We start from the raw sequence: 12,181 nt of genomic DNA, 5'->3' as shown, positions 1-12,181 counted from the left end.
GCTGCACTTGGAGTATTGCATACAATTCTGGTTACTGCATTATAGGAAGGATGTGGAAGCATTGGAAAGGGTGCAGAGGTGGTTTATCAGACCTGCCTGGTATGGAGGGAAGGTTGTATGAGGAAAGGCTGAGGGACTTGAGGCTGTTTTTGTTAGAGAGAAGGTTAAGACGTGACTTAATAGAGACACAAGATGACCAGAGGATTAAATAGGGTGGACAGTGAGAACCTTTTGCCTTGGATGGTGATAGCTAGCAGAGGGGACATAGCTTTAAATTGAGGGGTGATAGATTTAGGACAGATGTCAGAGGTGGTTTCTTTACTCAGAGTAGTAATTGCGTGGAATGCACTGCCTGCAACAGTAGTAGACTCGCCAACTTTAAGGGCATTTAAGTGGTCATTGGATAAACATATGGATGATAATTGAATAATGCGGTTTAGATGGGTTTCAGATTGGTTTCACAGGTCAGCGCAACATTGAGGGTCGAAGGGGCTGTACTGCGCTGTTATGTTCTATTTATCCCCAAGAACAGTCTGTAACACGCTGAACTATGTCATGGAGCAACTCAGGAATCAACCTTGACAAAACCACTGCATCTTTTATTTTCCACACCTTTGTCATGGAACATTCTGGAAAGAGGTTGACAAGTGTTTTTTTCCCCGCTGCAACTATCTGGAGGGCAATTTGCAGAGTCGGTGAAACTCCAGCAGACAGCATGGGTAGATAGGTGTAGCTAGAGAGTAAAGACCATTTGCCCGAAATGTCGATTTTCCTGCTCCTCGGATGCTGCCTGACCTGTACTTTTCCAGGATCTGGATTAGTGGTACTGGAAGAGCACAGCAATTCAGGCAGCATCCGAGGAGCAGTAAAATCAACGTTTCGAACGAAAGCCCTTCATCAGGAATATAGGCAGAAAGGCTAAAGCGTGGAGAGATAAGCTAGAGGAGGGTGGGGGTGGGGAGAAAGTAGCATAGAGTACAATAGGTAAGGGGGGGAGGGGATGAAGATGATAGATTGGGGGCGGAGGGAGGGTGGAGTGGATAGGTGGAAAAGAAGATAGGCAGGTAGGACAGGTCATGGGGACAGTGCTGAGCTGGAAGTTTGGAACTAGGGTGAGATGGGGGGGAAGGGGAAATGAGGAAACTGTTGAAGTCCACATTGATGGCCTGGGGTTGAAATGTTCCGAGGAGGAAGATGAGGCGTTCTTCCTCCAGGTGTCTGGTGGTGAGGGAGCGGCGGTGAAGGAGGCCCAGGACCTCCATGTCCTCGGCAGAGTGGGAAGGGGAGTTGAAATGTTGGGCCACAGGGCGGTGTGGTTGATTGGTGCGGGTGTCCCGGAGATGTTCCCTAAAGCGCTCTGCTAGGAGGCATCCAGTCTCCCCAATGTAGAGGAGACCGCATCGGGAACAACGGATACAATAAATGATATTAGTGGATGTGCAGGTAAAACTTTGATGGATGTGGAAGGCTCCTTTAGGGCCTTGGATAGAGGTGAGGGAGGAGGTGTGGGCGCAGGTTTTACAGTTCCTGCGGTAGCAGGGGAAGGTGCCAGGATGGGAGGGTGGGTTGTAGGGGGGCGTGGACCTGACCAGGTAGTCACGGAGGGAATGGTCTTTGCGGAAGGCGGAAAGGGGTGGGGAGGGAAATATATCCCTGGTGGTGGGGTCTTTTTGGAGGTGGCGGAAATGTTTGCGGATGATTTGGTTTATGCGAAGGTTGGTAGGGTGGAAGGTGAGCACCAGGGGCGTTCTGTCCTTGTTACGGTTGGAGGGGTGGGGTCTGAGGGCGGAGGTGCAGGATGTGGACGAGATGCATTGGAGGGCATCTTTAACCACGTGGGAAGGGAAATTGTGGTCTCTAAAGAAGGAGGCTATTTGTGTGTTCTGTGATGGAACTGGTCCTCCTGGGAGCAGATCCGGCGGAGGAATTGGGAATACGGGATGGCATTTTTGCAAGAGGTAGGGTGGGAAGAGGTATAATCCAGGTAGCTGTGGGAGTCGGTGGGTTTGTAAAAAAATGTCAGTGTCAAGTCGATCGTCATTAATGGAGATGGAGAGGTCCAGGAAGGGGAGGGAGGTGTCAGAGATGGTCCAGGTAAATTTTAAGGTCAGGGTGGAATGTGTTGGTGAAGTTGATGAATTGCTCAACCTCCTCGTGGGAGTATGAGGTGGCGCCAATGCAGTCATCAATGGAGCGGAGGAAGAGGTGGGGAGTGGTGCCGGTGTAATTATGGAAGATCGACTGTTTTACGTAGCTAACAAAGAGACAGGCATAGCTAAGGCCCATACGTGTGCCCATGGCTACCCCTTTGATCTGGAGGAAGTGGGAGGATTCGAAGGAGAAATTGTTAAGGGTGAGGACCAGTTTGGCCAAACGAATGAGTGTGTCGGTGGAAGGGTACTGTTGGGGACGTCAGGAGAGGGAAAAATGGAGGCCCTGGTCATGGCGGATGGAGGTGTAGAGGGATTGGATATCCATGGTGAAGATGAAGCGTTGGGGGCCGGGGAAACGGAAGTCTTGGAGGAGGTGAAAGGCGTGGGTGTTGTCTTGAACGTATGTGGGGAGTTCCTGGACTAGGGCGGATAGGACAGTGTCAAGGTAGGTAGAGATGAGTTCAGTGGGGCAGGAGCATGCTGAGACAATGGGTCGGCCAGGGTGGTCAGGCTTGTGGATCTTGGGAAGGAGGTAGAACCGGGCAGTGCGGGGTTCCCAGACTATGAGGTTGGGAGCTGTGGGTGGGTGATCTCCTGAGGTGATGAGGTTCTGTATGGTCTGGGAGATGATGGTTTGGTGATGGGGGGTGGGGTCATGGTCGAAGGGGCGGTAGGAAGAGGTGTCCTCGAGTTGGCATTTGGCTTCAGCGGTGTAGAGGTCAGTGTGCCAGACTACCACTGCGCCACCTTTATCTGCTGGCTTGATGGTGAGGTTGGGATTGGAGCAGAGGGATTGAAGGGCTGCGCGTTGTGAGGGTGAGAGGTTGAAGTGGGGGAGGGGGGTAGACAGGTTGAGGCGGTTAATGTCCCAGCGGCAGTTGGAAATGAAGAGGTCAAGGGCAGGTAATAGGCCAGTGCGGGGTGTCCAGGTGGATGCAGTGTTTGGAGGTGGGCGAAGGGGTCCTCGGAAGGTGGGCGGGAATCCTGATTGTGAAAGTAAGCTTGGAGGTGGAGGCGGCAGAAGAAGTGTTCGACGTCACGGCGTGTATTAAATTCATTGATGCGTGGACGGAGGGGGATGAAGGTGAGTCCTTTGCTGAGGACTGATCGTTCGTCCTCAGTGAGGGGAAGGTCTGGAGGGATGGTGAAAACTTGGCAGGGCTGGGAGCTGGGATCTGGTGTGGGTGTGGAGCAAGTAACTGGAGTGGGTGTGAAGCACCTGTCTAATCTAAACTTTTGCCTAGTAAAGAACCAATGTCTGTTTCGTCTGCTTTCTACCATCTGCTAGTATGATGCAATATTTTTTATGGAATTATTGACTAATAATAATGATCAATCTCTATCAAATAATACATGATTTGAGGTCATCTGTCGCTCCCAAACATGCTACACATATCATATGTCAGGTATTAAATCACAGCAGTGCCTGTTATTGTTATAATGGGCAAACATCAGCAAACATCCTTTGATTGTGAAAAATATACCCAAAAATTTCTGGAAATACTTATCTCTGACAGTATCTGTAGAGAATGAAAATGAATTAAATCTTTGTGACCGTACCTCATGCTTTTGGATCATTTGATTGTGATTAGGAGCAGGAGTCTGCACCTATCACAGGCCTGCTGTAGCAAATTCTAGAACTGTACTGTCTGGCAAAAGCATGAGGTATGGGCGGCACGGTGGCCCAGTGGTCATGGGCGGCACGGTGGCCCAGTGGTTAGCACTGCTGCCTCACAGCGCCTGTAGACCCGGGTTCAATTCCCGACTCAGGCGACTGACTGTGTGGAGTTTGCACATTCTCCCCGTGTCTGCGTGGGTTTCCTCCGGGTGCTCCGGTTTCCTCCCACAGTCCAAAGATGTGCGGGTCAGGTGAATTGGCCATGCTAAATTGCCCGTAGTGTTAGGTTAAAGGGGTGGATGTAGGGGTATGGGGGGGTTGCGCTTCGGCGGGTCGGTGTGGACTTGTTGGGCCGAAGGGCCTGTTTCCACACTGTAAGTAATCTAATCTAATCTAAAACTCATTCAGCACTGGTCCCGACTTAAATTTGGTATCTTTAGGTCCATGTGACTCAGTTTTATATTAACTTTAGCTGTTTATACAGTGAGCAAACTCATTTTTATGACCCATCGAGTGGCAAAGGCTAAAACACTGTTGCGGTTGCAGCAAGGACTTGCTGTTTTGCACTGATAGGAAAGGGCTACCAAAGGTGGAGTAAATCTGTTTGCAATTCAGCTAAGAGCCTAACCTTTCTACAAAGGTTACCACTTTAATTGCAACAGTAGAGTCCATGTGAAACACACTGACATGAAGAAATATTTCCTGTTGTAGGCTATACGTGAACTGGCGGTTTCTGCGAGGTATCGAAGCCCAGTTTCTTGCCTTGCAGAAAGGATTCAATGAGGTGATCCCACAGCATCTGCTGAAAACATTTGATGAGAAGGAGTTGGAAGTGAGTACCAAGTTTTTACCTAATTTAGTGAGATAAGTGTTTCTGATATGTATATTCATCTCATTGTCCTGGAGGTGATTCAACCTTTTGTTTAAACTAAAAAAAAGGAACTGCTTGAAAATGGATTGATTTTTACATTTGGTGAAGTGGTGTACATCAGTAACTTCTTTGTATTTTTTATATTGGTGTATGTAGGTCATAGGTTGAGGCATGCCTTTATAGATTGCAAACCTTGGTCATTTTAAATTATTCACCAAGAAATATATGTGTCACTACTCTGTGCTGTCCCTGAAGCTGTTCACCAGCACTTTAACCAGTGACTAATTTTATCCATCCTTAATGGCCAGTAGTATTTGTGCATTCATCGTACTCAACCTACATTTTGTGATTTTAGATAATATGAACTGGGGTTGAAGATGTTTTTTATTTGTTCATGCGATGTGGGTGTTGCTGTCCAGGCCAGCATTTATTACTCATTCCGAATTGCCCAGAGGGAAGTTCAGAGTAAACCACATTACTGTGGTCTGGAGTCACATGTCGGCCAGACCAGGTTTAGAAAGCCGAATTCCTGAACTGGAGGATATTAATGAACCAAATGGGTTTTTAATGGCAATTGACAATAGTTACATGGTCGACATTAGACTAGCATTTTATTCCAGTTTTTATTGAATTCAAATTTCAGCTGCTGCCATGGTGGGATTTGAACCCATATCCTCAGCACATTAGTCTGGGGATCGCATTTGATTGGGTTGAACTCCATCTGCTATATCTCTGCCCAACTCTCCGATCTATGTATGTTCTCCTGCATTCTCTGATAGTCCCCTTCACTACCTGATACTCCACCAGTCTTCGTGTCATCTGCAAACCTGCTAATCAGAACACCTATACCTTCCTCCAGATCATTTATGTATGTCACAAACAACGATGGTCCCAACACTGATCCCTGTGGAACACCACTGGTCACAGGTCTCCATTTTGAGAAACTCCCTTCCACTACTACTCTCTGTCTCCTGCTGCCCAGCCAGTTCTACATAGAACATAGAAGAATACAGCGCAGTACAGGCCCTTCGGCCCTCGATGTTGCGCTGATCCAAGCCCACCTAACCTATACTAGCCCACTATCCTCCATATGCCTATCCAATGTCCGCTTAAATGCCCATAATGAGGGAGAGTCCACCACTGCTACTGGCAGGGCATTCCATGAACTCACGACTCGCTGAGTAAAGAACCTACCCCAAACATCTGTCCTATACCTACCGCCCCTTAATTTAAAGCTATGCCCCCTTGTAATAGCTGACTCCATACGTGGAAAAAGATTCTCACTGTCGACCCTATCTAAACCCCTAATCATCTTGTGCACCTCTATCAAGTCACCCCTAAACCTCCTTTTCTCCAGTGAAAACAACCCCAAGTGCCTCAGCCTTTCCTCATACGATCATTCTACCATACCAGGCAACATCCTGGTAAACCTCCTCTGCACACGTTCCAGTGTCTCCACATCCTTCCTATAGTATGGCGACCAAAACTGCATACAATACTCCAGATACGGCCGCACCAGAGTCTTATACAACTGCAACATGACCTCAGGACTCTGGAACTCAATTCCTCTACCAATAAAAGCCAGTACGCCATATGCCTTCTTCACCGCACTATTTACCTGGGTGGCAACTTTCAAAGATCTGTGTACATGGACACCAAGATCCCTCTGCTCATCCACACTACCAAGTATCCGACCATTAGCCCAGTACCCCATCTTCTTGTTACTTTTACCAAAGTGAATCACCTCACACTTAGCTACATTGAACTCCATTTGCCACCTTTCTGCCCAGTTCTGCAGCTTATCTATATCCCACTGTAACCTGCCACATCCTTCCTCACTGTCTACAACTCCTCCGACTTTCGTATCATCCGCAAACTTGCTCACCCAACCTTCTAACCCCTCCTCCAGGTCATTTATAAAAATGACAAACAGCAATGGTCCCAAAACAGATCCTTGCGGAACACCACTAGTGACGGCACTCCAAGATGAACCTTTGCCATCAACTACTACCCTCTGTCTTCCAGCCAGCCAACTCCTAATCCAAACCTCCAACTCACCCTTAATGCCATACCTCTGTATTTCTTGCAGTAGTCTACCATGGGGAACCTTATCAAACGCCTTACTAAAATCCATATACACCACATCTACCGCTTTCCCCTCGTCCACCTCCTTAGTCACCTTCTCAAAGAATTCAATAAGGTTTGTGAGGCACGACCTGCCCTTCACAAAACCATGCTGACTATCCTTGATCACATTATTCCTATCCAGATGTTCATAAATCCTATCCCTTACAATTCTCTCTAAGATTTTGCCCACAACAGAAGTGAGACTCACCGGCCTATAGTTACTAGGGTTATCCCTACTCCCCTTCTTGAACAAGGGAACCACATTTGCTAGCCTCCAATCTTCTGGCACTACTCCTGTAGACAACGAGGACATAAAAATCAAGGCCAATGGCTCTGCAATCTCCTCCCTTGCTTCCCAGAGAATCCTAGGATAAATGCCATCAGGCCCAGGGGACTTATCTATTTTCACCCTTTCCAGAATTTCCAACACCTCTTCCCTACATACCTCAAAGCCATCCATTCTACTTAATTGTGACTCAGTATTCACATTGACAACAATGTCCTGTTCCTGATTGAATACTGACGAAAAGTATTCATTCAGTGTCTCCCCAATCTCTTCAGCCTCCACATGCAACTTCCCACTACTATCCTTGACTGGACCTATTCCTACCCTAGTCATTCTTTTATTCCTGACATACCTATAGAAAGCCTTAGGGTTTTCCCTAATCCTACCAACTAAGGACTTTTCATGTCCCCTCCTTGCTGCTCTTAGCTCTCTCTTCAGGTCCTTCCTGGCTACCTTATAACTCTCAATCGCCCCAATTGAACCTTCACGCCTCATCTTTACATAGGCCGCCCTCTTCCATTTAACAAGGGATTCCAATTCCTTATTAAACCACGGCTCCCTCACACGACCCTTTCCTCCCTGCCTGACGGGTACATACCTATCAAGGACACTCAATAGTTGCTCCTTGAACAAGCTCCACATACCAATTACGCCCTTGCCTTGAAGCTTACTTTTCCAAGCCACACATCCTAAGTCATGCCTCACCGCATCATAATTTCCCTGCCCCCAGCTATAACTCTTGCCCTGTAGTGCACACTTATCCCTCTCCATCACTAGAGTAAAAGTCACCGAATTCTGGTCACTGTCCCCAAAGTGCTCACCTACCTCTAATTCTAACACCTGGCCTGGTTCATTACCCAGAACCAAATCTAGTATGGCCTCACCTCTTGTTGGCCTATCTACATATTGTGTCAGGAAACCCTCCTGCACACATTGGACAAACACTGACCCATCTAACGAACTTGAGCTATAGCTTTCCCAATCAATATCAGGAAAGTTAAAGTCCCCCATAACAACCACCCTATTACTTTCACTCTTCTCTTGAATCATCCTCGCAATCCTTTCTTCTACGTTAATAGGGCTATTAGGAAGCCTGTAAAAAAACTCCTAACAGGGTGAGCTCACCTTTCCTATTCCTAACCTCAGCCCAAACTACCTCAGATGGCGAGTCTTCATCCATCGTCCTTTCCACAGCTGTAATACTATCTTTGACAAGCAATGCCACACCTCCCCCTCTTTTACCCCCACCTCTGACCCTACTAAAACATTTAAACCCTGGGACCTGCAACAGCCAATCCTGTCCCTGTTCTACCCATGTCTCCGTAATAGCCACAACATCGAAGTCCCAGGTACCAACCCACGCTGCAAGTTCACCTACCTTATTTTGTATACTTCTTGCATTGAAGTATACACACTTCAAGCCACTTTCCTGTTTACAGGCACCCTCCTTTGAAATTGATGCCATGTTCCTAACCTCCCTACACTCCAGGTCCTGCACCCTAAAGCTACAGTCTGGGTTCCCATGCCCCTGCAGAGTTAGTTTAAATGCCCCTGCAGAGTTAGTTTCTCTATCCATCTAGCTAGTACACCCTGGACCCTATGCGACTACATTTTCTCCATCAGCCTACCATGGGGAACCTTATCAAACGCCTTATTGCAGTCCGTGTATATGATATCTATAGCCCTTCCCACATCAATCAACTTTGTCACTTCCTCAAAGAATTCTATTAAGTTGATAAGACATGACCTTCCCTGCACAAAATCATGTTGTCTAGCCCATTTTCTTCCAATTGTAAATAGATCCTATCCCTTAGTATCTTCTCCAGCAGCTTCCTTACCACTGATGTCAGGCTCATTGGTCTCTGACTCCAGCATAACTTTCCTCGTTTGCTCTTGAGTGGGCCAACCCTTTCTCTAATTACCCTTTTGCTCCTTTATATATGAATAAAAGGCTTTGGGATTTTCCTTAACCTTGTTTGCTAATGATATATCATGACTCTTTTAGCCCTCTTAATTCCTCATTTCAGATTGATCCGACTTTCCCAATATTTTTCCAAACCTTCGTCTGTTTTCAGTCGCCTAGACCTTACGTATGCTTCCTTTTTCCTCTTAGCTAGTCTCACAATTACCTGGATTATCCCAGTTACCCTTTTTAAACAAGGGGACAACATTAGCAATTCTCCAGTCCTCCGGGACCTCACCCGTGTTAAAGGATGCTGCAAAGATATCTGTTAAGGCCCCAGCTATTTCCTCTCTTGCTTCCCTCAGTTCCGTGGGATAAATCCCATCCGGTCCTAAGGACTTATCCATCTTAACGCCTTTTAGAATACTCAACACTTCCTCCTTATGCCAACTTGACCTACAGTAATCAAACATCTATCCCTAACTAACACTAAGTACTCATTTAAGAATCTCACCCATTTTCTCTGACTCCAGCATAACTTTCCTCGTTTGCTCTTGAGTGGGCCAACCCTTTCTCTAATTACCCTTTTGCTCCTTTATATATGAATAAAAGGCTTTGGGATTTTCCTTAACCTTGTTTGCTAATGACTCTTTTAGCCCTCTTAATTCCTCATTTCAGATTGATCCGACTTTCTCAATATTTTTCCAAACCTTCGTCTGTTTTCAGTCGCCTAGACCTTACGTATGCTTCCTTTTTCCTCTTAGCTAGTCTCACAATTTCACCTGTCATCTATAATCTTGCCATTTCTATCCCTCATTTTCATAGGGATATGTCTGTCCTGTACTCTTTAAAACCCTCTCACATATCAAATGTGGATTTACCTTCAAACAGCTGGACCCAATCCACATTCCCCAGCTCCTGTCAAATTTTGCTATAGTTGGCCTTATCCCACTTTTGCACTCTTCCTTTAGGACCACTCTCCTCTTTATCCTTGAGTATTCTAAAACTTATGGAATTGAGATCACTGTTCCCAAAGCAATCCCCTACTGAAACTTCAGACACCTGGCCAGGCTGGTTCCCCAGCACCAGGTCCAGTTTGGCCCCTTCCTGAGTTGGACTATTTACATACTACTCCAGAAAACCCACCTGGATGCTTCTTACAAATTCTGCTCCATCTAGACCTCTAACTCTAAGTGAATCCCAGCCAATGTTGGGAAAATGAAATATCCTATTACCACTACCATGTTGCTCCTCCAACTTTCCATAATCTGTTTACATACCTATACCTCTGTCTCACGCTCGCTGTTGGGGGTGCCTGTAGTCCAGCCCCAACATTGTAACCGCACCCTTCCCTAATTCTGAGCTCTGCCTTTTGCCTCACTACTCGAGTCTTCCATAGTGCCCTCCCTCAGCACAACGGTGATATCCTCTCTGACCAGTAACGCAACTCCTCCACCCCTTTTACCTCCCTCTCCATCCTGCCTGAAGCATCAATATCCAGGGATATTTAATTGCCAATCAACATCTCTATGAATCTATGACTATGCCCTTCCCTCAACCGAGTCTCAGTAATAGTAATAAAATCATACTCCCAGGTACTAATCCAGGTCCTAAGTTCATCTGCCTTACCTTCTACACTTCTCACATTAAAACAGATGCACCTCAGACCACCTGGCCCTTTGTGTTCATCATCTACTCCCTGCCTTCTCTTCCCCTTAGTCACGCTGACTTCAGTATCTAGTTCCTTACAGTTACTACCTCCTTACTGTCCATTAACCCCTTCATTTGGTTTCCATCCCCCTTCCACATTAGTTTAAATCCTCTCCAACAGCATTAGCAAAAGCACCCACAAAGACATTGATTCCAGTCCAGCCCAGGTGTAGACTGTCCAATTTGTAATAGTTTCACCTCTCCCAGAACCAGTCCCAATGTCTCAGAAATTTGAAACACTCCCTCCTGCACCATCTCTCAAGTCACACATTCATCCTGCTTATTCTTTCATTCTTACTCTGACTAGCACATGGCACTGGTAGCAATCCTGAGATTGCTACCTCTGAGGTCCTACTTTTTAACTTGGCTCCTAACTCCCTCAATTCTGCTTGTAGGACCTCATCCCCTTTTTTACCTACGTCATTGGTGCCTATATGCACCACAACAGCTGGCTGTTCACCCTCCCACTTCAGAATGTTCTGTAGCCAGTCTGAGACATTCCTGACCCGTGCACCTGGAAGGTAACATACCATTTGGAAGTCTTGTTTTCGACGACAAAACCGCCTATCAACTCTCCTTACAATTGAATCCCCTATTGCTGTAGCCCTTCCACTCTTTCTGTTGCCCTTCTATACAGCAGAGTCAGCCACAGTGCTATGAACTTGGCTACTACTGCCTTCCCCTGGTGAGCCATCTTCCCCCAACAGTATCCAAAATGGTATACCTATTTTGGATGGCGATGACTGCAAGGGACACCTGCACTGTCTTCCTCCTCTTTTTCTGCCTTTTGGTCACCCATTCCCTTTCTCCATCAGCAAACCTAATCTGCGGTGTGTCCAGTTCACGAAACGTACTATCCACAACCACCTCAGCATCGTGTATGCTCAAAAGTGAATCCATCCGCAGCTCCAGAGCCGTCATGCGGTCTAACAAGAGCTGCAGCTGCACACATTTCCTGCATGTGAAGGAGTCAGGGACATCATCAGCCACGTCCCTAACTCCCACACTGAGCAAGAGGAGCATAGTATGGGTCTGAGATCTCCTGCCATTTTTACTCTTAAGCTTAACTTAGTTTAACTACAATATCAAGTAATAGATAAATGAAAAAAGAAAATTATTTTTTTACCAATCACACAATAAAAAATAAATAGAAAACCCTTACTTTATCAACGCACCACAGTTTTTTTTTGCTTAGAGGAGGACGACGAGTGGGAGACACGTGTAGTGTCTCTGGTTCAGCCACTACCGAAATATATCAGTTCATTCAGCTTCTTAGAGTGCAATTCGATCACTCCCACTGTTGGAGGCATTCATAAACTTTTGAGTGAAGAAATCTCTCCTCATCCCAGTTCTCTGACCTCTTAGTCTAAGATTTTGGCCCCATTTCTAGACTTTCAGATTGAGGAAAATGGCAGTGACACATACATTTCATTGTGAAAAATTTTAAATGATCAAGGTCTACGGAAACATTTTCACCACACAAGTACCAGGCAATAGTCATTACCAAAAATCA

The 12,181-nt window shown here is 46.4% G+C and overlaps 1 protein-coding gene across 3 annotated transcripts in view; it reads left to right on the top strand.

The window, feature by feature from the left end:
• smurf2 (SMAD specific E3 ubiquitin protein ligase 2) overlaps window positions 1-12,181 on the top strand; it is a 335,432-nt gene that overhangs the window by 318,441 nt on the left and 4,810 nt on the right. For all 3 annotated transcript variants that reach the window (XM_043715043.2, XM_043715044.2, XM_043715042.2), the window contains one exon: window positions 4,483-4,603. In XM_043715043.2, the coding sequence (XP_043570978.1) occupies window positions 4,483-4,603 (121 nt within the window). The remainder of the gene's footprint in view (window positions 1-4,482; window positions 4,604-12,181) is intronic.

Source organism: Chiloscyllium plagiosum, unplaced genomic scaffold (assembly GCF_037043375.1).
Source record: "Chiloscyllium plagiosum isolate Xiang-an unplaced genomic scaffold, Cpla_swu_hap1 HiC_scaffold_25, whole genome shotgun sequence".
NCBI lineage: Eukaryota > Metazoa > Chordata > Chondrichthyes > Orectolobiformes > Hemiscylliidae > Chiloscyllium > Chiloscyllium plagiosum.
Note: the sequence above shows the minus strand (reverse complement) of the source record. Positions and strands in the feature narration are given on the sequence as shown.